The sequence below is a fragment of the Armigeres subalbatus genome, chromosome 2, assembly GCF_024139115.2.
Source record: "Armigeres subalbatus isolate Guangzhou_Male chromosome 2, GZ_Asu_2, whole genome shotgun sequence".
In the NCBI taxonomy this organism is placed as follows: Eukaryota; Metazoa; Arthropoda; class Insecta; order Diptera; family Culicidae; genus Armigeres; species Armigeres subalbatus.
The window spans coordinates 178,365,012-178,391,728 of record NC_085140.1 but is presented as its reverse complement, the minus strand read 5'-3'; the positions used below and the strand labels follow the sequence as shown (position 1 = coordinate 178,391,728).

Below are 26,717 nucleotides of genomic sequence, written 5' to 3'. Positions count from 1 at the left end.
CCCATTTGGATTTCCATCACTTTTGATGCAATTGTAGGAATTTAAAAAAATCCATTTTTACTGCTCTTTCATATATTATGGAGGAAGTTTTAATCTTTGTATCCCGAACCTGTTTTGCCCACCCAAATCTTGATATTTTTTTTTCTTTTTTATTGAGGTTTTCAGCCCTGAGGTTCACCTCAGGCATTTTTATGATAGTTTTGCTCTTATTCATTTAATTTTTGACCGTTTTTTTAATTTTCAGAGAAAAACCGGAAATTATGAATCAATAAAAAAAAAATGAATCAATCTCAAAGTAGGATGACCCTGGGTGAGAAAATCAATCTCTCAAAATTTCAGCTCAATCGCTTGTTGCATTGAGCCAGCTTCATTTGATTTGAAGTTTGTTTGGGGATTTTCGGGGATATATAGGAAAATACATCTCCGTCACTCATACGAGCTCAGAATTGCAAAAACTGCAGTTAGTATGCTACAGAACAATTTCACAGATGAATTGGATGAATGAGCTGTTTTATAGCTTTCAACTGATACGCATTAATCAATAAATCCAAAAATACACAATTCAGCTCCCAATAAATCAGCCGAAAGCTAAGTAAAAGTTCATTTAATCATCGTACAACGTTCTGTGAAATTGTTCTGTAACATACCAACTGCCCTTTTTGCAATTCTGAGCTCAATCGAGCAATCAGAACCAATTTCCAAATCGAATGAGTGTCGGAGGTGTATTTTCCTACATATTTTGGCGAAAATCCTTATACAAACTTCAAATAAATGCGCCAGCTTATGCAATAAGCGATTGAGCTGAAATTTTGAGAGATTGATTTTCTCACCCAAAGACACAATCCTGGGGGGTGCCCCGTGAAATTCGATGACATTTTTTTCTCCCCATACCAAGCTGGGCCAGTCTAATGCAACATATCAAACTTCGTGAGTCTTCACGAGAAAAATGTAGGAGTGTAATTTTTAGATATTGAGGCTGCCTTTGGCTATGTCCGGGAAAATTCGGAACACAACGGGAGTAGTTTTGAAGACAAAATCATATCGTGAGAATTACAAGCATATGTTTGCCTCTGATCTTTTTTTAACCTTGTTGGTCAGTTTTGGGCACATTGACAGCTTATGGGGAGGGGAAGTATGACGAATATCCACGGCTCATACAAATTTTGGAATTTTTATATGAGTAATTGTTCACGCTGCTGGGAGAGGGTGGTATCTGCAATTGATCAAAACCTGTCCACGTGGTATTTGGCAATCCCTTTTGAACCTTGATCAGTTTTGGGAACCCAGAATCGATTCCGCGGCACCAGCTGGGAATATATATCTGGATACCTTCAGGCCATATCAATCTTCAACTTTTTTCTACGAAATACATAAGGAGGAATGATCTGTCAGAATGTCTCGGCCAAATATGTTATTCGGCCAATGCAATTTGGCCAAATAACACGGTAGGTCAAGAGTAATCTAGCCGAACTTTATTTAGCCGAAACGGTTTTGAGGCATAAAACTAGTTTCAATCGGCCAAGAAGATGTTTGGCGAAGAAGCCAAACAAGTCATTCGGCCGAAAGAAAGGATTTATTGAACAGATCAGTCGGCTGAAAATGTCGTTTTGCTGAACAAATCATTCGGCCAAAAATGGTATTTAGCGGTACAGATCATTCCGCGAAAAAATTCATATGGCCGAAAATATCGCTCGGCCGAACAGATCATACGACCATATATTAAATGCAGTTCCATAACATTATGCTGACTGATTACTTTTATTGCAACCAGCTGTTTACTAAAACTTTCGTCGATACTGCCTACTCCCCTTAATCATAGTATAGCCATACTAACACTTCTTCTTCTTCTATGGCTCTACATTACAACTGGAACTTCGCCTGCTTTCCAACTTAGTATTTTATTGGCCATTATCAACTGAAAGTTTATCTATGCCCGCCATTGCATGAGTATGTATATCTTGTTTGGCAAGTACAATGGATACACTATGCCCAGGGAATGGAGAATGTTTTCACCCGAAAACATCCTAGACCGAACCGAGAATCGAACTCGCGATCTCCGGATGTGCAATGCTACTCCTTTGCTCGCAAGGCTAACTGGAGACCTATCGTAATCTAATTGCTGTTCTTGCTGATTGATTCACCTCTTCTCTATCGACATCGTAGAGGTGATCATCGCACCCGCTTGAACTGTCCAAGCTTAGTCTATTATGACCTTTAGTCACCTTTAGTGTCGATAAGTTACCTCCGCGAAAAAAAAATCTCAAAAAATCAAAGAAAATTCAGTATTTAAATAGCTGTGAAAGTTCAGCTTAACCGAGAAAGGTGATGAATTCGAACCGCGTAGAAAAAACCTAGGCGTACAGATATTGGCGTTTCTAATACTGATTTTGTATCGATTGATTTGTACATCGTGTTTGAGAATTTCAACCGTGATTCCGTCCTTCTCAGCAGCTTGTCTGTTTTTTGCAAGCACGTCCTAAGTTTATTCCTAGACCATCTTGATCATTTTGACTATGTTTATCCTCAGGGGAATTGTGCATCTCATCACGAAAATCCTAGACTGGATAGCAATCGAATTCATCCACCAGGGCTTAAACGAGTCTTGTGCAGCTCTGTCGTAATTTGAAAAAGTGATGTAATCACCAATTTACAAAAATGGTGTTGAAGAGTAGTAGGGGAAATCGCCAAATGTTGAACTGCTAACTTTCTTACCTATTGTTGAACGCACGTGCATTTCTTATGGGCGTTCAATAATAGGCGAAAAAATTAGCCGTTCAACATTTGGCGATTTCCCCTATATGTACATCGATCTTTTTTGATAGAAAATGGAAAACTTGCATGTTACAATTTGGCGCAGACGTATTTTTTTTTTAAATAAGAATATCGATACATTTCCACCGACCGAGATATCGTTTGTCCCTTTCCCATCTACAAAAGGGCGACAAGCCTAATTGTTGGTATGGTACAACAGGGCAAGATGAGCATCCTAAGGATGATTCATAATTCATTCTCAGCAAGTATGCCTTTCTTCATCCAAATATAGTATATTAACAATATAGTCCACTTCGTGAATTCCAATATATTAGACAGCAGACATCAGACAGCACATGCACACCATCTTGCGTCACAAAAGGTGAATAACGTCTGACAAGTAAGGCGTGTGATAGGGACACGGCAGGTATTTCCGTCCATCGTCATAGGGGCTAAAATCAATGAAAGCAACGTCATTTTGCTAGAACTCCACTATAGCAGAACGTTTCGCCTAAGCTTACGTTTGGGTACGGATGAATTTAGCAAAAAAGCTTCTATTTTATTGATATTTGAGACTATGACGATAAGACGAAAATGCCTGCCTTAACCCTAATTGCAAAAATTCACTAATTTACCATTCTTGAACATTTCAGATTTCAAAATGGGGTCATGGGATGATTTCTAGCATTTTATTTTGACATATTATATTACAAGTTGAATCATACGTTCAAGCACCCCTCAGAATGTCTCTTCACTACATTGATTTCCTTTTGTGATATTGTAGCGTTACTGCGTTGTTTCTTCAAACCAGTCAGAGTGCACTATATTGGTAATATTGGTAATGAACTATTACAATGAATGCAAAAATCACTGCTAGGTGGATTCATTAGGGATTTATTTTGAAAGCACTACTTGCTAGATTATAATCGGCCACACGGTCCGCATGGATTCGGCGGAGCAACCGGTGGAGGGGGATAGCACTGTACGGGGCAACCAGAAGTAGATACTGCTTGACACGGGCACGGTAGCGGTGTTGACTGGCACAGACACGGGTTGGGGGTAACCATCTGCGGGCATCCGCAAGATGGCTTCACCGGCGCAGGGGCGTTCGATTGACATCCTGCAGGCTGATTTTTGTACGGTACATCATCATTGCAGCTTGCAGTACTCGTTGTCGTCAGTGGTGCTTTAGTAACTGCTTCTCCTTTAGATGGGCACTGACATGGTTCAATACAAGCTCCATTGTGCCGAACCAAGCCCTTTTTACAAACACATGTTGGTCGGATTAGGTAATTTAGTGGGAATGGTTTGCTGTTGCTGCAATCATCGCAACAAGTTGGTTCGCAAAACGGAGGACGATCGACCAGAACTTCACCGGTCTGGCAAGTCACTGTAAAAAAATAAATCGATTAGCAGCTAGAACGCTGGATCAACGCATTGAAAAACTTACACTTTCCCGGGCATTTTGTTGTTTTATCGCATCCACAACTGTTGCCACATGGGACCCTATAGGGTGGACTTACTAGATGAACTTCGATAATAACTCCAATTAACAGTAGTAATAACAACGGTTTGACCATCATTGTGGGAAATTCGTCAAACAGTAACAGAAAAAGTAGCTGTTTCGATGGATTTATGTACCGACCGCCGAGTAGTGTTTATAACGATTGCACGCACCTTATGAAGATAGTGCTTCGACGGTAGAACATGTAAAATTATCATTTTGACGAGCAAACTTTTCGGTTTCTATTTCCGATGTTTTCGTAAAGAAATAATATTTAAAATAAATACACAATCGGACTTCCTGTTTTGCTTTCACATTAACAAATAAATATAACCAGAGTACATATGTAACCACTTTAGTACTCTTGTGCTCCTCGCGTTTCGAATCTTAACAGTCAGATTCCGTCGTTAGCAATATAAACTATTAACTTCGACTGTAGTTTAATGCTTCGGAGATGGCTTTTCAGTCTTGATAAAATCAAAATACTGTTATTTAATCTTGTCAAGACTTGGACAAGATTAAATAACAGTGTTTTGATTTTGTCAAGACTGAAAAGCCATCTCCGAAGCGTTAGCAATATGAAACCTATCATTAATATTGGTAATGGAAGCATAAGTCGATTATTTAGCATTAACAAAATTTCCAGGACTTTCAAAATAAAATTTGGTGAGAGAATTCCATTCTATATATAATTAATTTACATTAAAACTATATGAAACAATATCATTATTCATTATATTTAAAAAAAACCCAGATTAATCCACCTAGCGTTGGTGGTGCCTTTCTCGCATTTAGCTAAGACACCAACCTTATATGGGGTTTATAAGGTCCGATGTACCATTTTCTTCATAACTTTGAAACGCCATGACCGATCGTTATTAAATTCAATAGTGATCAACAAGGCTTTGTCCCCTGTCGAATTGTTGCAAAAAAATCGGTTAAGGATTACTATACGAAAAGTTGTCTAATGTTTTTATAGCTTTTGTGCACACACATACACACATACACACATACATACACACGGACAGACAGACATGTGCTCAGCTCGTCGAGCTGAGTCGATTGGTATATAATACTATGGGTCTCAGAGGCTTCTATAAGAAGTTCGTTTTCGGAGTGAAATGATAGCCTTTCGGTACAACTTAGTTGTACGAGAAAGGCAAAACCATCAGGGCACCCGATTGAAGCGATTTGGATAGGAAGAGTGGAATCGCCCACTTCCTATTGTTAACATCTCGTGGATAAAGAGCGGGCTCTTGTATGTACGAACTTTTTTCTGGAAGGAGATTCTCTAATCATCCCGTAAATCCGCATAAGTGTCTCTGCTTATGGAACCACCCCACCCATTTTTTGCCCTTCATACAGGAGTCTGATGAAATACAAACAGTAGTATAATCATGATCAAATCGTTTGTCGGATATGGCCAGTGCTATCGGCAGGTGCCTTGCTACAATAGATGGTAGTATCATCATCATCATCTTTAACAAAATTTCATAATCACCCGATTGAAGCGATTTGGATACGAGGAGTGGAATTGCCAACTTCCTATTGTTAACATCTCATGGATAAAGGGCGGGCACTTCTCCCCATCTATTGGGTCCACGGGGGTGACAAGCTACGCCATCTTTGTCACATCTCTTCTGAATAACCAATACGAGTGCACTGCGAATGCAACATAAACAATTGCGAGGGTGAAAATCATATATACTCAATCCAGTAGAAACCCGAAATTGGGTGCTAGCGAAGTTGGATTTTTCTCACAATCCGTACGTTGAACCTAACTTCGGAAGTGGTGCGCTGAATAGCGCTTCGCAATATGAATACAGCGCACCACTTCCGAAGTTGGGTTTAACGTACGGATTGTGAAAAATCCAATTTCGCTATCCCCAATTCCGGGTGTCAACTGGATTGAGAATAAAACGAACAAAGGCATAGACAGTACCTTGTGCAACTAGGATTCTAAATAATTGAGCAAATAAGTTAAACATTCTTAAGTTTGAAGCATGGAATCGAGTGTAAAATTGTTTTAATTGATAATTTGTTAAATTTTTCTCTATTTTCTCATGATTGTATCATGTTGCATTATTGAGGGGTATGGGCGTTTTGCATCATATTCTCCTGTAAAAACGTAAACATTCAAAATTTACGCAAATACTATTGCAAAATAAATCAGTATTGGGGTAATTTGACACTGGGGGATAAATTTATCCCCCAAAAAAGAACGAATAGGCAAACCTGTCAAAATCCATAGTAAAAAACCCAGATTAATCCACCTAGCGGTGATGATGCCTTTCTCGTGCGGTAAAAAATAATATTTTGGCCATAACTACCAAGCCTATTGTCCGATCCGTCCAATTTTCAATAGGAAACAATGGGGCAGTATACTGCGTCGAATACAGCCTGTTGTGAGGGAATCCGTTCAGGGTAAGTGCATTAAAAGTGAGCTAGACTTTTTTACGCGCTTTTTTATGAGGAAAAGTATTTTGGCCATAACTTCCAAGCCCATAGTCCGATCCGGCCAATTTTCAATAGGAAACACTGGGGAAGTATAATGCGTCGAATGCAATCTGTTGCGAAGAAATTGGTTGAGGGTAAGTGGAAAAAAATGAGCTAAACTTTTGCTCTTTTGGTGCGCACATACATACACACATACACACACACACACACACACACGCACACACACACAGACATCACCTCAATTCGTCGAGCTGAGTCGATTGGTATATAACACTATGGGTCTCTGAGCCTTCTATAAAAAGTTTGTTTTTGGAGTGAACATATAGCCTTTACGTATACTTAGTATACGAGAAAGGCAAAAATTGGATGTCGCTCCTCTGATTGGGTCAATCTGGGATACGAGGGCTAGATTATATTTATTGTAAGTACGAACTTTCAGTCTTCTTATGCTCAAAAACGGGTTTTACGTTTTTATCCGACGTTTCGGTTACATATATTGTACCTTTATCAAGGAGTCTGTGGACAATGGTGGATTATGTTGTATTGATGTTGTATGTTGTGTATGTTAAGATTACTTACTAACTAAGTCCCGTTTTATTGTTACATTGTCTTAGCATAGAACGTTTTGTCACAACTTTATGTTAACTGCAATAAACGAGAAACACTGATTGTAACAGGCGCACTCACTGTGTAGGTGGTCTTCATAAATTTACTTACATCGCCCCCTCTATTTTTCGGTAGGGGCTGCGAAATTGAATTTATCCGGGCACCAGGAACTATCGTGTAGTACGTTTTTAGCGCCACTTCTATTCTGTTTGTATCGAACTGTGTTGTGATGGCGTTTCTGTCTGTCTGTTTGCTCTATTACACTGATTGTTTTTGAATGTGTGGAGTATGCCGGAGTTACTCTATCATTCCATCGAGAACCATCATGCTTTCGCATTCGATCGCACACACGTTCTAGACTCTAGTCTTAAGAAACAAAATCTACACATTCTAGAAACATGCCATATTATAAACACACAGAACACAGTCAACAAGCGCACAGACACAGACAACCTCAGCAGTACGTATGCCGGCATACTCCACACATTCAAAAACAATCAGTGTAATAGAGCAAACAGACAGACAGAAACGCCATCACAACACAGTTCGATACAAACAGAATAGAAGTGGCGCTAAAAACGTACTACACGATAGTTCCTGGTGCCCGGATAAATTCAATTTCGCAGCCCCTACCGAAAAATAGAGGGGGCGATGTAAGTAAATTTATGAAGACCACCTACACAGTGAGTGCGCCTGTTACAATCAGTGTTTCTCGTTTATTGCAGTTAACATAAAGTTGTGACAAAACGTTCTATGCTAAGACAATGTAACAATAAAACGGGACTTAGTTAGTAAGTAATCTTAACATACACAACATACAACATCAATACAACATAATCCACCATTGTCCACAGACTCCTTGATAAAGGTACAATATATGTAACCGAAACGTCGGATAAAAACGTAAAACCCGTTTTTGAGCATAAGAAGACTGAAAGCCATAACCTCAAATATCACCATCATAGTCGATCTCTCCTAGAAAGTATGTACGAACTTTCTTCTGGAAGAAGATTCTCTATTCATTCCGTGGATTCGCATAAGTGTCTCTGCTCAAGGAACCACCCCACCCGTTTTTTGGCCTTTATACAGGAGTTTGATGAGATACATTCAATAATATAATCATGATCAGGTATGCTATCGGCAGGTGCCTTGCTAAAATAGATGGTAAATTTTATAACTTTATCATCCGGGAGCATCCATGAATTACGTAACGCTTAGCGAGGGAGGGGGTGACCGAAGTGTGCCAATACATACAAACATTTTAAATGATTCATACAAAAAGTGTGACAGGGGGGAAAGGGATTGAAATGGCCAAATTTAAAAAAAAATACGTAATTAATGGATCTTCCCTCCCGATATTATTGTCCGGTTCGTTATTAGGAGGCATCGGGGTAATTTGGTCACCCTAAGGAAAATATGTTAAACATGAATTTAAGCAATACATGTCACAAGCGTTCCAATTGGAAATAATAAGGTAAACTAATTATTCAATAACTTCAAACATATCTCCATCATGCAATACACTCAAAATAATGTTCACTTAGAAGCTACTTGAAAACATATGCAGATATTTTCCATGTAGCTTCGTGTGTAAAAGTTAAATGATTTATTAGTGATGGCACTCATTATTCTTAATTCACTAGAAAATAAAATAAAATTTAAGTGAAATTTTGTTTGGCCATGTACTTAAATTTTAAGTGAAACTTTGATAATTTTTTCCTATAGTATCCCTATTAGTGATGTGTATCCCGTCCACTAGAAGCGGACGAGAGCAAAAGTAGGAGTAGAAAATTATTTCATACTCAAACATTTTGCTTCGCAAATCGTTCTCATAATGCTTTTGCAAAATGTTTCATTAGCGATAGTTGATAAACATACATTTCGCTCTGAGAACCCCACTCATATATTTTTCATACATTCATTTTGAGTAGAATTCACTAGAAGAGTATATAGATATTATTTTCAATGTTTTCTAATGAATTCCACTACATTTCTTATTAAGATGCACTTATGATTTGAGTAAATTTTATTTGATTCCAGTAAGGTCGATGAAAGTTTCGATTTTTAAAGTCTACATGACTTTTTATAGTGGAATTAAAGTGAAAATTATTTTGAGTGTACCTCAGCACCAACACCACTAGGTCACAGATAACAGATATTGAGGCTGGCATTCGATACGTGTGTAAACATCCGCAACTGTTTATTCAAATGTATTTTAAATTGGGACCGCGTTTGGCAATCGATTGGAGATGGCGCAAGTATCATTGTTATTGAAAACGCAGCCAGAATGCGGCTGTCAAATGCATTGGCTGCGTTCGACGGTTGTTAATCAGCTGCGTCCGTATGTACTGCCGTAATCAGTTGCGTAGATGGCAGTAGTGTGCCAACGTATATCAATTCAAAATTTTACACATGATTTTCAAGAAAATTTGTTCTAGCCTAAATATCTGTTATCTGTGACTAGGTCTTCCTCTATCTCTATCCGTAACCATGTACTTAATCTTGGTAGAGTTTATAGTTAAGAATATCCTCACCGTCTCCCTCTTCAGTGGGACAATGTCGTCCGCAAAGCCCAGGAGCATATGTGACCGTGTGATGATAATGCCATTCCTACCGGTAGATCTCCTAATCGCGCCCTAGAGTGCAATGTTGAACAATAAATTCGAAAGTGCATCACCCTTAGGGTGGACCACACTTGGGCCTATGGACCCGGTTCCCGGCTCACTGCACAGAAATCTAATGATTTATACTGTTTGGAAGCCGTAGGTTTATGATTGATAATTTTTAAAAAGTCTCCCATTTATTTTTCACAATACTCAATATTTTCCAATCACTTGTTTTACTCCTAATTGATCCAATTGTAGAAAATAAAAATGTAGATTTCAAAATCTCGCTCTCGGATGCCACACCACTGAGCCGGAGTGAATCTTTCTACTTTTACAAAACGGTATCATCAAATAAACACCTACCTGAAAATCGTCCTAGTGCTCGTTACAATCATTGTTTCAAGCTTTGAATCACCACACCATAATGCTTAACACGCGCACTTCAATCTAATCACTAGAACGTATCACTAGAACTTATATAAACATAATAAGAATACATTTAAAAATGTATTCTCAAACCGAACAAAAAATCACCTCGGCCCAAAAACTTCTAGCCGCATCGTGCTGCCAAAAGGCCAGGAGAATGAAAATGATCCTTCATCCTTAATAGGAAAACTGTCTAATACGTTGATGCTATCATGTTATTTATAATTTTCTCGATTTCAAAAGGTGAAAAAATATTGTTTTTAAGTATATTTGGAAAAAAATTGGATGAGTAAATATATCTTCTCAACCAAATAAAAATGATTATGAATGATACCATCTGGCATCTTGTTGTCGTGGAACGTGCATATTTTTGTTTACGTCGCATTTTCTACCGTCCCGAGAGAGAATGAGAGTAAAATGTTGAGAGATTGAGTGAAATTTTGCTTAGACCGGAAACTGGTTTTATGATATGCCGGAATGGGAATCGCTATGACTGAAATGTGTGCACGGCTGCACCTCGTTAATTTAAATCAAATAAAAGCTTTTTTGAACGATATTTAGCACGAATAGCTATTTTTTAAGCAGAAGTGAACCCCAATGCAGTATTGTACAGCCCACAAAATTCAGGAAAAGTTGCTTCCTGTCATAAATATCAATTGAATAATGCAGTCGTACGCATGTTAGGCCGGGAATGGGGTAAGAAACCCTATATAAAACAAATCAAAATCATTTTTTCGAGACGTATAATACCCCCTGAAAATAAAGTTTTTTGCTCCCAGAAACTACTGTAAAAATTTCAGCCAAGTCAAGTCTAAGTGGATGCTCAACGAGCATGAAGTTTATATGGGAAAAATCGACTAAATATATGGAAAAATGCATACTTTCCATTTTTTTACCTCTAGGTGGTGCTATAGTCATTCAATTCCGCTCATTAAAGACATTTACAATCTTTACATTATTACAAAGAGGCTCCCGAAAACCGCGAGTGAAATTGTCATAAAAAAGTTATAATATGTGTTGGTTTTTGAGCTAGGTGAAAACGCGCCATCCATCTATTCTATATGCAGAATGAATCGGATCGATGTGATTCGATTTACTTGGTTTATTCGATACTAGTTTTGAAATTGATTGAAATTAACAATATTGGGGTTCACTTCCTTCTACGATCGACTTTGTATGCAAATTTGTTGGATGAAGCGTTTCACCTTTGGGGAGTGATTATGTTTCATTTATTTTTTTAATTTGAGTATAACTTTTTGTTTTTTTGACTAAATCATTCACGGTTTTCGGGAGCCTCTTCGTTATAATGTAAAGATAGTAAATGTCACTAATGACCGGGATTGTGTGACTACAGCGCTACCTAGAGGTAAAAATGGAAAGTATTCATTTTCCCATATGTGCAGTTGATTTTTCCCATATAAACTTCATGCTCGTTGAGCATCTGCTTAGACTTCACAGATCTGGCTGAAATTTTTACAGTAGCTTCTGGCAGTAAAAAACTTTATTTGCTGGGGCAAACGTCTCGAAAAAACGATTTTGATTTTTTCATATGAGAGTATGGTCCACATTAATCACCCTGCTTCAAACCAAAGTCACAAACGATGTTGACAGTTCGTCTGCTAACCGAATATTTGATTTCGAGCCATCAAGCGTTGCACGTTCCTATCAGCACATATGTTCCTTGTTGGTATCTGATATGTACCAGATTCAGTCACAATCAAGTTGCTGTAACCATTTTTGTCTGACTTGTGCTGCTCGGGGTATCAGTCTAATCAGTTTCGTCGGAAAACCATGTTCGTACATTATCTGCCACTGCCCATTCCTTTTCACTGAATCGTACGCTGCTTTGAAATTATTGTACAGATGGTGAGTCTTCGAGTTGTACCACCGAAATTTATTAAGGATCATCCACAGGCTAAACATCTGATCCGTCGTTGATCGGCCCTCACGAAAACCTGCAGGGTATTCGCCGATGAAAAACTCCTCAAGCGGTCTCAGTCTGTTAAAAAGGATACGCAACAGAATTTTGTACGCCGAGCTCAGAAGGGTGATCCCTCTGTAATTAGCACACTCTGTGTCTGTGGCCTTTCTTATAGATTGGACATATGAGGCCATCCAATTAGTCGATAAGCAGTTCTTTATCATCCCATATTTTCTGGATCTGATGCAGCTGCTCACTTCCATGTTCGAGAAGCTCGACAGGGTTCTCGTCCTTCCCAGCAGCTTCACTGTTTTCAGCTTGTTCAGAGTCTTCTATACCTCATCCAGCGTTGGTGGTTCCACAGCCGATTCGTGTCTACAGAGCATCATTTAGGATTTATCATTCTGCCTGAATCAATATTAATGCATTTTTTGTCTAAACTGTCTTGACAACAACTCCATAACAACCGCTATAACTTCATCTTAGCTACATACTGCTATTCATTTACTTTATTTCTGTCATATATTGGTACATTACACTAAGTGTCAATGTTTTTTGCTTACCTCTTGAGCGGCGTTTCTCCAAAAATATTTTCAGCAATCCTCCAGAAATTCTTTTTGGAATTCCCCCAGGAAGTTCTTTTGAAGTTCCTCCAGGAAATTCATCTAGAGATGGAGAGCCAGTGGAGATATATCAGCTTCCACACTGATATTCTTTCCTCCCCCTTCATACGGGAGTTTGGCAGAAGGAAGGTCGTGCGATATGTGCTATCACAAATATTGCCCTCCGCTCGCTTTCAAATCGACTTCTATAAAAACATTCTTCATGCCTGCCGTATCCTAGAGGAACTATCAATTCTATACCTTCGCCTCTAATGCTATCATGAACATGTACGCCCAAGTTTGGAAGATGATATTAGCATTTCCATATCATCTAGAGATAATTTAGAAAATTCCTCCAGTAATCTATGTATAAAATTGAGTTTGCACATCTTTTGAGGCAATATAACTCACGAGCGGGATGACAGATTTGCAAGATTTTCCCATCAATCGATACGTCTTAGGCTTCATATATTCAAAGAATTAATAACGTTTAAGGGGAAAATATGAAAACTGTTGTTGAGAGGACACCCCTATTCGCAACCAGCACTCAGCCGGTGGCTCATCATCTGACAGCCGTCAGATTGACAGACGTCGTCCGCGCCTAGCCAATGCGGAGAAATGTGATCACCTCGAATAGAATAGCAACTTGCTCGCCTTTAATCAAAGTCCACATGTCTGTCTTCTTTTAATAAAGTTTTAATTCGTTAGTTGTAAATATAATCGCGAGTTTTATTATTGCAACAGTTTGGCGACGAGGAAACCCGGTCGGTTCGCGGAATATCGTGTAAACAGTGTTTCGTCGACGAGAAACAGCTTCCTACAGTCTGTCGAAAATTGAGGTTAGCTGCAATGGCACAAGATGGAGCATCAAATTGGGGAGCAAACGAAGCGGAAGCCATCACATTCCAGCAGGCTCTGACTCAGATTCTCACTCAACAACAGAGACTGATCACCCAATTGTCACAGCAAGTGTCGGCAACGCAACTTTGTTTGAAGGAGCTTTCTCGTGAAGACATCGCTCTAGATTCTTTGGCCAGTAACCTCACTGAGTTCCGATACGCCCCAGAAGAGGGATGCACGTTCGATTCTTGGTACTCCCGGTACTCGGAACTATTTGATAAGGATGCCAAAAACTGGACGACTCTGCGAAAGTTCGACTCCTAATGAGGAAACTCAACCCAGCGGCGCACGAGCGATACACAAGCTTCATCCTTCCAAAGCAACCCAAGGAATTCACTTTCATCGAAACCATCGAAAAATTAAAATCGCTTTTTGGATCAGCTGTATCTATTTTTCATCGGCGGTATCAGTGCTTGCAAACTGTGAAAGATGATACGGAGGACATCGTAGCGTATTCGTGTAAAGTGAATCGTGCATGTGTGGACTTTAAACTTGCTGATCTGTCTGAGGAGCAGTTCAAATCCCTTATTTTTGTTTGTGGTCTCAAGTCGTCGAAGGATTCCGATATCCGGATGCGGCTAATAACGAAGCTCAATGAATCATCGGATATCACATTAGCGAAGATTGTGGAGTACTGCAAAAGCCTAGTGAACTTGAAGAACGACAACGTATTGGGGGAAAAACCGTCTTGTCAAGTGTACATCGTAAAACAAATTTTCCAAGTCAAGATTTCAATCATCCGTTGCGGGGACCAAAAGCAGTGCAAATTAGACGCGTTCTCCATGCTGGTCGTGGAGGAATGCACTTTTCCAAGGATTGCCACTTTCGGGAACACGTATGTCGTGAGTGTGGGAAGAAAGGACACAAGGAAGGGTACTGTGCTTGCTTCACCGGAAAATCAGCAGACGGTAAGAAGAAAACCTTCATACGGAACCAAAAATCAACCAAGGTCGTCTCCGTAAACACCGTCAGTCGTGAACGCAAGTATGCAGAAGTGCGAATCAATAACGTTCCAGTTCGTCTTCAAATTGATTCGGCATCGGACATCAGCATCATTACCGATGAAATGTGGAAACGAATCGGTAAACCGGAGGTTACTCCGCCTTCGTGTCAAGCAGTAACAGCTTCAGGAGAGCCGCTCAATATCGCGTCCGAATTTTGGTGTGACGTGACGATAAACAGTGTCTCCAAAAGAGGTTTGTGTCGTGTTATGGTGCCAGAAATCAAGCTATCGGTTTTGGGTTCCGATTGGATGGATAAGTTCGGTCTATACGATGTGCCTATCAACTCGTTTTGCAATCAAGTTTGTAATCGATCCCAGTCATTCATGGCATCGATGCAGGCACAGTTCCCGAATGTTTTCACCAATAAGATGGGGTTATGCAGCAAAACGAAAGTCAAGCTCCAACTTCGAGGAAATCCCCGGCCTGTATTCAGACCAAAACGTCCCGTCTCTTACAGCATGGAAGGCGCAGTTGAAGAAGAAATTCAGCGTCTCCACAATCTGGGGGTCTTGAAGCCAGTAGATTTCTCAGACTGGGCTGCACCTATAGTGGTTGTACGGAAGCCGAACGGGAAAATTCGCATTTGTGCGGATTTCTCAACGGGGTTAAACGATGTTCTCGAAGCTAATCCTCCCGTTACCTGAGGATATTTTCTCGAAGATGTCAGGGTGTCAATACTTCAGCCACATAGACCTTTCCGATGCCTATCTCCAGGTGGAGGTGGAAGAAGGCAGTCAACAGCTTCTAACCATAAACACCCACAAAGGACTGTACCAATTTACGCGATTATCACCTGGCATCAAGTCAGCCCCAGGGGCATTCCAGCAAGTGGTGGATGCAATGCTCGCAGGACTCGAATTCACCAGTGGTTATCTCGATGACGTCCTTGTAGGAGGCAGAACGGAAGAGGAACATAAGCAGAATCTCGAACGGGTCCTTAGCCGTCTGCAAGAATACGGTTTTACGGTGAGGATTGAAAAATGCAGCTTCAGCATGGAGCAAGTCAATTACCTGGGACAAATTATGGATGGTGATGGTATTCGACCGGACCCGAACAAAGTTGCAGCCATTGTCAACATGCCACCACCACATGACCTTCCATCATTAAGGTCCTATTTAGGTGCCGTAAATTATTATGCCAAGTACGTCCCCGAAATGCGGAAGTTGCGGTACCCTATGGATAAGCTACTGAAAGCTGGAGTCAAATGGGAATGGAATGCAGCCTGTCAAAACTCGTTTGATCGATTCAAGGAGTTATTGATGTCACCGTTAGTATTAACACACTACAATCCACGACTGGATATAGTGGTGTCAGCAGATGCGTCTTCTATTGGAATCGGTGCTAGGATCGCACACAGGTTCCCAGACGGAACTATAAAAGCAATCAGTCATGTATCCAGAAGCCTTACACCAGCCGAGGAAAACTACAGCCAGATAGAAAAGGAAGGATTAGCCTTGATATTCGAGTCACGCGTTTCCATCGAATGCTGTTCGGCAGACACTTCACTTTGGAAACCAATCATAAGCCATTGTTGGCGATATTCGGGTCTAAAAAGGCATACCCGTTTATACCGCTAACAGGTTACAATACTGGGCGTTAACACTTCTTCTATACAATTTCGACATTCAATATGTATCCACGGAGAGCTTTGGTTATGCTGATTTATTGTCGAGACTAATAAACAATCACATTCGTCCTGAAGAAGACTATGTAATAGCGGCAATCGAACTGGAACAAATTTTTCAGGATGCTGTTAATCAATCGCTGGAGTTCCTACCGCTGACGTACAAATCGATCCAGTCAGAAACTAGAGCAGACCCGATCCTCCAAGAAGTTGTTCAACATGTTCAGCAAGGATGGCCTGCCAACAAAAGTGACGTTGCCGAATCTTGTCAGCAGTTCTATCTTCGTAGAGATGGATTATCAGTTATATCCAACTGTCTGGCATATGGTGAGCGATTGGTCATTCCGTCGAAGTTCCAGAAAAAAGTTCTCCAGATGCTGCACAAAGGTCACCCCGGCGTTGAAAGGATGAGAGCAGTTGCTAGAAGTTATGTATACTGGCCCGGAATCGACGACAGTATAGCCCAGCTAGTGCGTTCTTGCAATGAGTGTGCGTTGGCTGCCAAAACCAACAACAGAGTCAAGCTGGAATCCTGGCCAGTACCCGAAAAACCCTGGCAACGACTACATATGGACTACGCCGGACCAGTCAATGATTGGTACTACCTTGTTTTAGTCGATGCATACACAAAGTGGCCAGAAGTAATACCTACCCGTCGAATTACTACGTCTGCAACTCTAGAAATGCTGCAAGGCATCTTCGCCCGTTTCGGAATGCCAGAAACGATAGTCAGCGACAACGGTCGCCAATTCGTCAGTGAGCAGTTCGAACTCTTCTGTGACAGCAACGGTATACTTCATCTCAAGACACCACCATTCCATCCGCAATCCAACGGGCTTGCGGAAAGGTTCGTTGACACTTTCAAACGAACCCTCAAGAAAATTACGGCGGGGGGAGAGAGCCTTAGTGAAGCAATTAACACTTTCCTATTGTGCTACCGTTCTACCCCAACCGCAGCGCTCAGAAGGAAAGTTCCCCGCGGAGTTACTACTTGGTAGAAACCTTCGCACATCATTAGATTTGTTGAGACCACCAACTGCATACCACAAAATTGAGAACAACAAGCAAGATAGTCAATACAATCGCAAACATGGAGCCAAGATCATCAACTACTGTCCTAAAGATTTGGTTTGGGCGAAAGTCTACAAAAATAATCGTTGGAAGTGGGAAGCTGGCCAGGTTCTCGAACGTGTAGGAAGTGTCGTTTACAACGTTTGGTTGCAAGGGAAAAACATACTTATTCGTTCGCACTGTAATCAGTTACGAAGTAGGTCGGAGTCCGATGAAGTTCATACTGAAGAAGAACAGAAGACATCTTTAATTCCATTGGATATACTGCTTGATTCGTGGGGTCTGAATCAACGTCCTACACAACCAATCGAACCACTGTTTGATCTTGATTCGAATAGTATTTTGGAAGAACCTGTACAGCGGCCGAGAAGTTCAAACAGTAATCGTCAACGAAGACCTCAACGCCTTCCAAAAAGAGCTGAAGAACATCAAATTCAACCTCGCCACTCTTCGCGAAATCGAAAGGTGCCAGTGAGGTATGATCCTTACCATCTTTACTAAAAAGGGGGAGGTGTTGAGAGGACACCCCTATTCGCAACCAGCACTCAGCCGGTGGCTCATCATCTGACAGCCGTCAGATTGACAGACGTCGTCCGCGCCTAGCCAATGCGGAGAAATGTGATCACCTCGAATAGAATAGCAACTTGCTCGCCTTTAATCAAAGTCCACATGTCTGTCTTCTTTTAATAAAGTTTTAATTCGTTAGTTGTAAATATAATCGCGAGTTTTATTATTGCAACAACTGTGAAAATACAAAATTGGGCGAGTTGCGAGGAAACCAATATGATCGCGCAAAAAATGAGTGCGGCGTCGCAACAAACTAATAAATTGACGTAGAACGCCAGAACCCGAGCAACGTTCTGCTAGTTCCTTTATAAAATTCTCTAGAAACTCGTTCAATAATTCATTCGGAAGTTTCTTCTCTACATATTTCTCTAGATTTTCCTAACAGAATTCTATCAATTTTTCCGAATTTTTATATAGGAATTCCATCGGATATTCCTTCAGGAATTCAGTGGAAAATTACTTCTGGAATTTTTCCGGATATTCCTTTAGAAAATCCTTCTGAAAGTCTTTCAGGAATTTCTTTGGGAATTCATTCCCATGTTTCCTAAAAATCACTTTGGAAGTTTATTAAAAATTTCCTTGGGAAATTTCTCCAGAAATAATTTCCAGAGGAATTCCTAAAGTAAGAAAAGAATTATTTAAAAAAAAAACCAAAGGAATTCTTGAACAAAATCCGACAGAATTTCCAAATTAATTTTCATTCGAGTATCTAAAGGAACTTCCAAAGGAATTTCTAGAAAGATTCCCGAAGGAGATTGAATGAATTCATGGGGGAATTTTCGACGTAATTAGTGGAAAAATTAAAGAATTTGATCAATTCATTAAGAAATTCTTAAGGAATTTATTCGGAACTTTCTGCAATTTTGTCTTAGAATTTTTGAAGGAGTTTCTGAAGAAAATTTCGAAGAAATTACTGAATAAATTTCCGTAAAAATGGAATTTTCGAAGGAAAGGAATACCTGTAGGAATTTCCAGAGAAATTTTAGAAATAATTTCCCATGGAATTTCTGAAAGACTTTCTAAACCAATTTCGGAGGAGGTCCAAAAGAATTTCAGAGCAGATCCAAAGAAATTTCTGTATGGTGTTTTCGGAGGAATTTCTAAAGCATTTTTTGTGGGAATTCCTTAAGGAATCGCCAAAGGTTTTTCCCCCAATACATTTTGGAAAACATTTGTGGATTCATTTCCACCGGAAAAGAGCTTGAGCTTGAGCTTGATTGACTGCTCGTAGTTGCTACTCCATTATGACCAGATCAGCTGTTCTTGCACAGGGAACCAACAGATGTTTGCTTGGGACTAGCACACATCTTCAATGTACAAGTATTGGTGATCTCATTTGTTAGGTCATACTGGCGCCTGCCACGTCAGAATGCAAGTCAATGTAGGGAAGGGGGAGGAAATGATGATGCAATCACTCGCCCACTGCAAGCCGAATATACCTCTGCACTTGCCACGAGTTCATGCGGAATTTATTGGAATTTCTGGGTTAGGTTGGAGAGGCAGAGGTCCGTCTTGGTTAACGAGCTGCCAATGTGATAGATAGGAGAAGGTAACTCATGGATTTTCTAATTGGATGTAGGAAACGAGCTATATAAGTTCATTTCCGATTCTAGCAGATTACTGTTAGAATACTCAAGTTGAAGGTATAGGAATAGTAATGGAAACGGTATGGAAGTCCATTTCCAGTTCTAGCGATTGTTAGAACATGAGAAATAAAGAGAAAGATACAAAGTAGGAGAATGGAACGGACCTGGGATTGAACCCACGACCTCCTGCGTATGAGGCAGAAGCAGTAGCCATATGACGACCAAGCCCGCTTCCACCAAAATTTCCGAAGAAGTTTAAAAATAAATTCTAAGGAAATTCCTGAAATAATTTTTCAAAACAAATTTGCTAGAATGTCAGAAAGAATTTCTTAATATATTAACGAAAGAATTCCTGGATGTATTTGCTATAAAATTCCTTAAGGTATTTTCAAAAAAAAAATGTCTGTAGGATTTCTCAAATAATTTCTTAGATAAAATCTGCATAATTTAAAAAAATAGGAAGAAAGTTTTGAAGTAACTCCTTAAGGAAAGTTCCAAGAAATTTCTGGAATATTGAAGAGAATATCCGAATATTTGTAGAGAGACAGCTCAAAGAATTTCTAAATATTTTCTTAGTAATTTACTTAACAATGTCCAGACGATAAAATACAATTAGGGCTAGGCGGGGCAAGATGGGTCACGGAGTAAGATGGGTCACGGGGTAAGATAGGTCAGGGCCGTTTTTGAGCATCGTATACATTTTAATGTGCAGATTATGACTTTATAAGAGGAATAATTTGGTTCTAATTTATTGTCACTCGATTTGATGATAAAATTTCATTTTGGTAGAGTATGGCAAGGTAATAGTAGTTGCAAAAAGATGATTTTTTCAGCTCGAATTGAATTTGATAAATTTGTACCAAAATTGTACAGTTTAATTTACTCCACATGATCATTCTTGCCAATAAATTATGTTGCTGCAGAGAACAATCAGATTCCATGTTACCGTGCCACATTGCATAGTTCGATAAGCCGTGAAGCGATAGATGTACTTGCCTTTGGAAATTTTTGATGTCATGTCCATCATTTTCATCTATTACTCGACGCAGAGAATACACTAAATATTTGGACACTTACCCAAGCTCATTCAGCGAAATGTAGTCATGTAACTAGTGTTCTGATGTTGGTTTTTCATTATAGCACCCAAATGAGTGTTATAATGAATATTATGCAACCCATTTGAGTTGCATAAAGTTCATTAAAGCACCCATTTCGTTGGTATGGAAAAGTAGGCCGTTTTATCACTCAAAGACGAACTGTAAACCAGATATTATGATCAGGAATTGCAAAAAATATTTGTCAGTATCGTTTCTTATGCGAAACACACTTTCTAAAAATCGTGTTATCTCGTCGAGCAATCTAAAATTCAAACATTTTTATTAGTAAGTATAGTAAAAGTATCATAAGTAATGTAGGTGATGTTGTACTAACTGCGTCGAAAAAAATAAATTTTATCGAAAATTAGACATTCTTACATGAACTTGCAAATGGGGCAAGATGGGCTGCTTTAATCATTTTTAGGTTACTTTTGAGCATAATGATGTTAATTTGTTAATTAAAATAGTAGTTTGTGCAACAAGTTGCAAAAGATGATTTTTCAGCACGAGTTGTACGTTTATCCAACGAGGCTTGCCGAGTTGGATAAATACTACGAGTGCTGAAAAATCGAGTTTTGCAACGAGTAGCACACGCTATTTTTTGCAATGACGAAAATGGACTTTAATTTGATAAATCTGTTCCAAAGTTGTAGTCTAATTTTTTTCCACATGTTCATTCTTGCCAATAAATTATGTTGCTGCGGAGAAGAATCAAATTCCATGTTACCGTGCCACATGGCAAAGTTCAATGAGCCGTGAAGCGGTAGATGTACTTGCCTTTGGAAATTTTGGATGTCATGACCGCCAAACTATTTAATTTATTACGGGGTGCATAGAATACACTATTTGAGCACTTACCCAAGCTAATTTAGCAAAATGTAGTCACGTAACGACTGTTCTGGTGTTGGTTTTTCATTATAGCACCCAAATGAGTGTTATAATGAATATTATGCAACCCATTTGAGTTGCATAATGTTCATTAAATCATCCATTTCGTTGGTATGGAAAAGTAGGCCGTTTTATCACTCAAAGACGAACTGTAAACCAGATATTATGATCAGGAATTGCAAAAATGTATATTTTTTGTCTTAAAGAAAGCAATACACAGACGGCTTGTTTTTATAAGAAATTACATTTTTAAATGTAGTGTCATTTCTCAATCCAAAGCTTTAAAATCATTTTTGCCTTTCGCGTATACTAAGTTATATACGTAAAGGCTATAGGATCACTCCAAACCCGAACTTTTGATAGAAGGCTCGGAGCCCCATAGTGTTATATATCAATCGACTTAGCTCGACAAATTGAGGTGATGTCTGTATGGTTTTTTTTTTCTTCCTAAGCAATGGAGGGGGAATCTGCTCAACAGACATCCTGGGTTGTCCAGGAAGTGCGGGGTTAAGGACCACCTCCAACAGCAAACGAGGGAGGCAGGACTACATCCCTGACCCGCTAAACCGCCAAGCCCATAGTCCCTTCGGTACAACCAGAAAGTAATGTTTCAAAGGGGGGCCATACCCGAGCAAAGCTTGAGAGCAAATCGATAACTTGTTTTGATGTTGTGAAATCGCCGAATATGATTACTGAATTTGATATCTCTTTGGTCGTTTTAACGGTTAAAATAACAAAATGTATAGCAGAAAAATCTTACTGTGACATCAAATCGAAAACTATTCCTGCTATCGATGAGAGCAAATCGAAAACTTAGTTTGATATTGGTTTCGATAACAAAATAAGTAGTCAGTTTGATGTCAGATCATACAATCAATACAATTCATTCAATCAATACAATCATACAATTCATATTTGAAAACAAATTATGATTTTAATTTGCTGTCACAATCAAAATATGTTTTCTACATGCTCTCATTATGTTTTCAGTCTTTGCTCGGGTAATCGTCTCGATTGATTACATATTTCGATCTCATTTTGCAATAGATTTCTAAATTGTGTGATCTGACATCAAACTGTGTACTTATTTTGTTATCGGAACCAATATCAAATTTAGTTTTCGATCTGCTCTCATCGATAGCAGGAATAGTTTTCGATTTGATGTCATAGTAGGATTTTTCTGCTATACATTTTGTTATTTTAAGGGCATCTTTAGTAATGTTACAGTTATAGTTACATTTATTTCCCGAGTTTTACATTTTATAACTGTCAAAGATATAAAACACGAAATGCATCTTCAGTAGCAGTTATAAGCTGCACATGTTTTATACTGGAAGACGAAAAAATAATCTTCCGAGGCCAATTCAAATGTCAAACTGTTATGATGTCGATGAAATAGTATTTTTTGTAGCCGATGACGTCATCTTCTATTGTTCTGATCGAAATAAAACTCGAGAAAATTCTGTTGCAAACTCGTGAAAAAATACAACTGAGCAGTATTTCAGTTATAAATTTCCCAACGAAACTGTTCGAATTTTTAAAACTATAACGTCTGTTGAAGATGGCATTTTTACAGTTTCAATTTCATTTCCTAACTCCTATACGATTTATAACTCTACTAAAGATGCCCTAACCGTTAAAACGACCAAAAAGATATCAAATTAAGTAATCATATTCGGCGATTTCACAACATCAAAAAGAGTTATCGTTTTGCTCTCAAGCTTTGCTCGGGATGCGGGTACATTCAATTGGTTTGGTATTTTTCCACATTTCTCCCGAACAAAGTCACATTTTTTATCATGTTATGTGGCAGTATGATAAAATTTAATGCTATTCATGGTGTTAACTCAAAAGTGACGAAAACCGAAATGGGACTGATATGCGAGTAGCGGCAGAAGGGGTGGGGATCGAACCTACATAGCAAAAACGCTTATACAACTGACGCCGCTAACAGCACGGCCACTAAGCCCACAGAAAAATTAAATTGATACACAAAGGTTGGTGACTAACTGGTCGGTTGCCAAAACGTGTGTTCAGTCAAAGAGATTTATAGTTTTTAATGTTTCAATAACCAAAAAGTTCTTGAAGCTCAATGATACAATTCTTTGCACCTTTATTGGCCTAATAACTGGGTACTGCCCGAGTAGATATCATTTGAAAAATATTGGCTAGCCTAAAAAAAATGATATATATTGTTTCTTAATGTAGATCTATAAACTTAATTTTTTTCCGGGATCTCAGCAATTTGTTAAACTTTTACCGAAATTCGCACAGCCGAGCCCCAGCGTGTTTTTTGCCGAGATTTCTGTAACAAAGCGTTATTTTTGCCGGAATATCAGTTTTTATTTTGCTGGGCTAACGGCTGTGCGGATTTTGCCGAGCTGCATAAATAAAAACGGAATATATTTCTAGATAGTGTAAATCAGTTGTTTTTGTCTGTCTTCATGTCTGGAGAATAAACGAGCATGGGAGAAACTTTCGCTCGATGGGAATTTCGGATATGAATATTTGCCCATGCAGGCAGCGTGAAATTAAGGAAAGATTTTTTTAATGTTGCTGAATTCCGTTATCATTTTAATTCATATCCAAGTCCAGTTTACCAGCTTTTCAATAGTAGTAGTTAAAATAATCCACAAAAACTGGATGACTCTTATGATAGGTATTGCACTTGCATTTGGATCTGCAGGGTGCAGCACATTTATGGCATGGTTTGCACGTGGTTCGGCATCCGCATGGTGGCTTTGTGGTAGGACATGGAGTTGTAGTTGTGCACGGTTTCGGGGTAGTCGTAGGACATGGTTTCGGTGTCGTTGTACACGGCTTAGGGGTCGTTGTTGGACAAGGTGCCGGGGTTTTATCGCATGGAGCAGGTGGGAATGCCGGCTGGGGAACGTCACAGTAGCTTATCGGTACGCATTCGCCGCTTCTTCGGACGTACCCGGGTAAACAAACACAGGTCGGTCGAGCGATAAGGACGTGTCGCTTAGATCTCACTGGACACTGATAAGCACACGTACTTTCACATTCCGGTTGATGGGGGATCAGTATTTCATGTTTATCACATTTTCCTTTAAAGAGACATATTTCCAATATGGATTGGGACATACCTTAATTTTAATGTTACTCTACTTACGGATTTCAAAAGACGCAAGACAATGGCACACAAATAATGTTAAGCCTACGATAGCAGAATACTGGAGTGATACCATTTTGATGAAGAATTAGACTAATCTGCAGAACTAAAGCAATGAATCAAGTTTTATAAATATTCTCAACAGAGATCAATGCCATGATGCGTGTTTGCATTCATTGCACGAGTAAGGAATCCGCCAGAGTTTGTTATACTAAATCATTTAACTACGCCGCTTTATGCACTTTTTGTTTCCTGAATGAGGTACGTGTTTGTAACTAAATTGAATTGAGGAAAATTGATATCTGTATATAAAAAGTGTGGCTCAAGAACATGTGTGAATTGGATTGCATACATCGTTGAGAATTTACCCCAGTAAATTCTACAAAGTAACCTTAACTTGTTATTCCATAAAGTAATTAAATGAATATTCCTATTAACATAAAGCTACCCGTGATCTAATTTCTATGTGTTTGATAAACATCTTGAAATTTATAAAATAAGGTCTTGGTTGATCTTGGCCGAAAAGAACATAAGGAAAAGTATTGTAGACTTAAAACGATTCATGGAATTGCTATTGTCTTGTGATTGTTGTGAACTTTCAAAATGCTAATTATTGTTTGTGATGTACTCGAGTGATTATGTATTAGCTTTTCCAATTTCAACTTGTATTTCCGTAATAATCTATAAAACCCAGATTAATCCACCTAGCGGTGATGATGCCTTTCTCGCTCTTTATAAAATGTGTCGAGAAAAATTCTTTAGAGAGGTCAAATAGAACAAATATAAAGCAATTAATGGTTTTGACTCGTGGAGAAACCATATCAAAACCGTCATAAAATCGGTTGTAGATGAAAAAACCCAGATTAATCCACCTAGCGGTGATGGTGCCTTTCTCGTTCGTTCAAAAGGTTTGGAAAAATCTCAAATAACACCAATATGTGGATTGGTCTTATTTTTCATATTTGTTTATATGCATAAAAAAATCGACAAACGCAATTTGTTGCAAACAAATCGGATGAGCATAAGAGCAAAAAATGGCATTTTATTTTGTAGTTTTAAAATTAGTATTTTCGCCATAACTTTTGACCCAATTGTACGATCCGGCCAAGTTTCTATAGGAAACAATGGGACAGGATTCTGCGTCGAATGCAATCTGTTGTGAGCGACCTGAGAAGCACACATATTGCACATCAATCACAGTAACTTATATATGACCGGATTCAGTCACAATATGGTTACTGCAACCAGATTTGTTGAACTTGTGTTGCTTGGGGAATAGATGAAGTCTAAGTGCTTAAAAAGTGAGCTAGACTTTTTTGAACTCTTTTTCACAATAAATAGTAATTTGACCATAACATCTAAGCCCATAGTCCGATCTGGCCAAATTTCAATAAGAAAATATGAGACATTCTGCGTCGAATGCAATTTAATGCGAGCAAATCGGTTGAGGAAGAGTGCCTGAAAAATGAGTGAGTTTTTTTTAGCGATTTTTCCATAAAAAAAATGGTATAATTTTCGATCCCATAGTCCGATATGGCCAATTTTCAATAGGAAACAACGGGACAGGATTCTACGTCGAATGCAACTTGTTGTGAGCAAATCGGTTAAGGATATGTGCCGAAAAATGAGTGACATTTTTTACGCGATTTTTTCGTATGAATTTGTATTTTGGCCATAACTTTCGATCCCATAGTTCGATCTGGCCAATTTCAAATAGGAAATAATGGGACAGGATTCTTCGTCGAATGCAACTTGTTAGAAAAGAGTGGCGTAGCCAGAAAATTGGTCTGGGGGGGTTTTCTGAACATTTTTTTCTTCGAAAAAAAAATGTCTTCTAAAAATTTTGTCTCGGGGGGGGGGGGAAGTTTATGTCCAACACCACCCCGTGGCTACGCCACTGCCAGAAAATGTTCCTCACGCCATCGAAACTCTTCGAATTCGCTATGGTCGACCAGAACTTCTACTGAAAACTA

The 26,717-nt window shown here is 39.1% G+C and overlaps 3 protein-coding genes across 8 annotated transcripts in view; 1 reads left to right on the top strand and 2 right to left on the bottom strand.

The window, feature by feature from the left end:
* The window catches only part of LOC134211297 (protein disabled), a 313,162-nt gene that overhangs the window by 240,207 nt on the left and 46,238 nt on the right, over nt 1-26,717 (bottom strand). The window lies entirely within an intron of this gene.
* Nucleotides 3,478-4,487, bottom strand: LOC134215552 (uncharacterized). Its single transcript, XM_062694714.1, has 2 exons — nt 4,202-4,487; nt 3,478-4,141 (listed from the first exon to the last, which is right to left on the bottom strand). The coding sequence occupies exons 1-2, from the start codon at nt 4,332-4,334 to the stop codon at nt 3,672-3,674; spliced, it is 603 nt and encodes a 200-aa protein (XP_062550698.1). The 5' UTR covers nt 4,335-4,487; the 3' UTR covers nt 3,478-3,671.
* On the top strand, nt 15,438-17,948 carry LOC134209400 (uncharacterized protein K02A2.6-like). Its single transcript, XM_062685385.1, has 4 exons — nt 15,438-16,045; nt 16,359-17,313; nt 17,360-17,669; nt 17,812-17,948. The coding sequence occupies exons 1-4, from the start codon at nt 15,438-15,440 to the stop codon at nt 17,946-17,948; spliced, it is 2,010 nt and encodes a 669-aa protein (XP_062541369.1).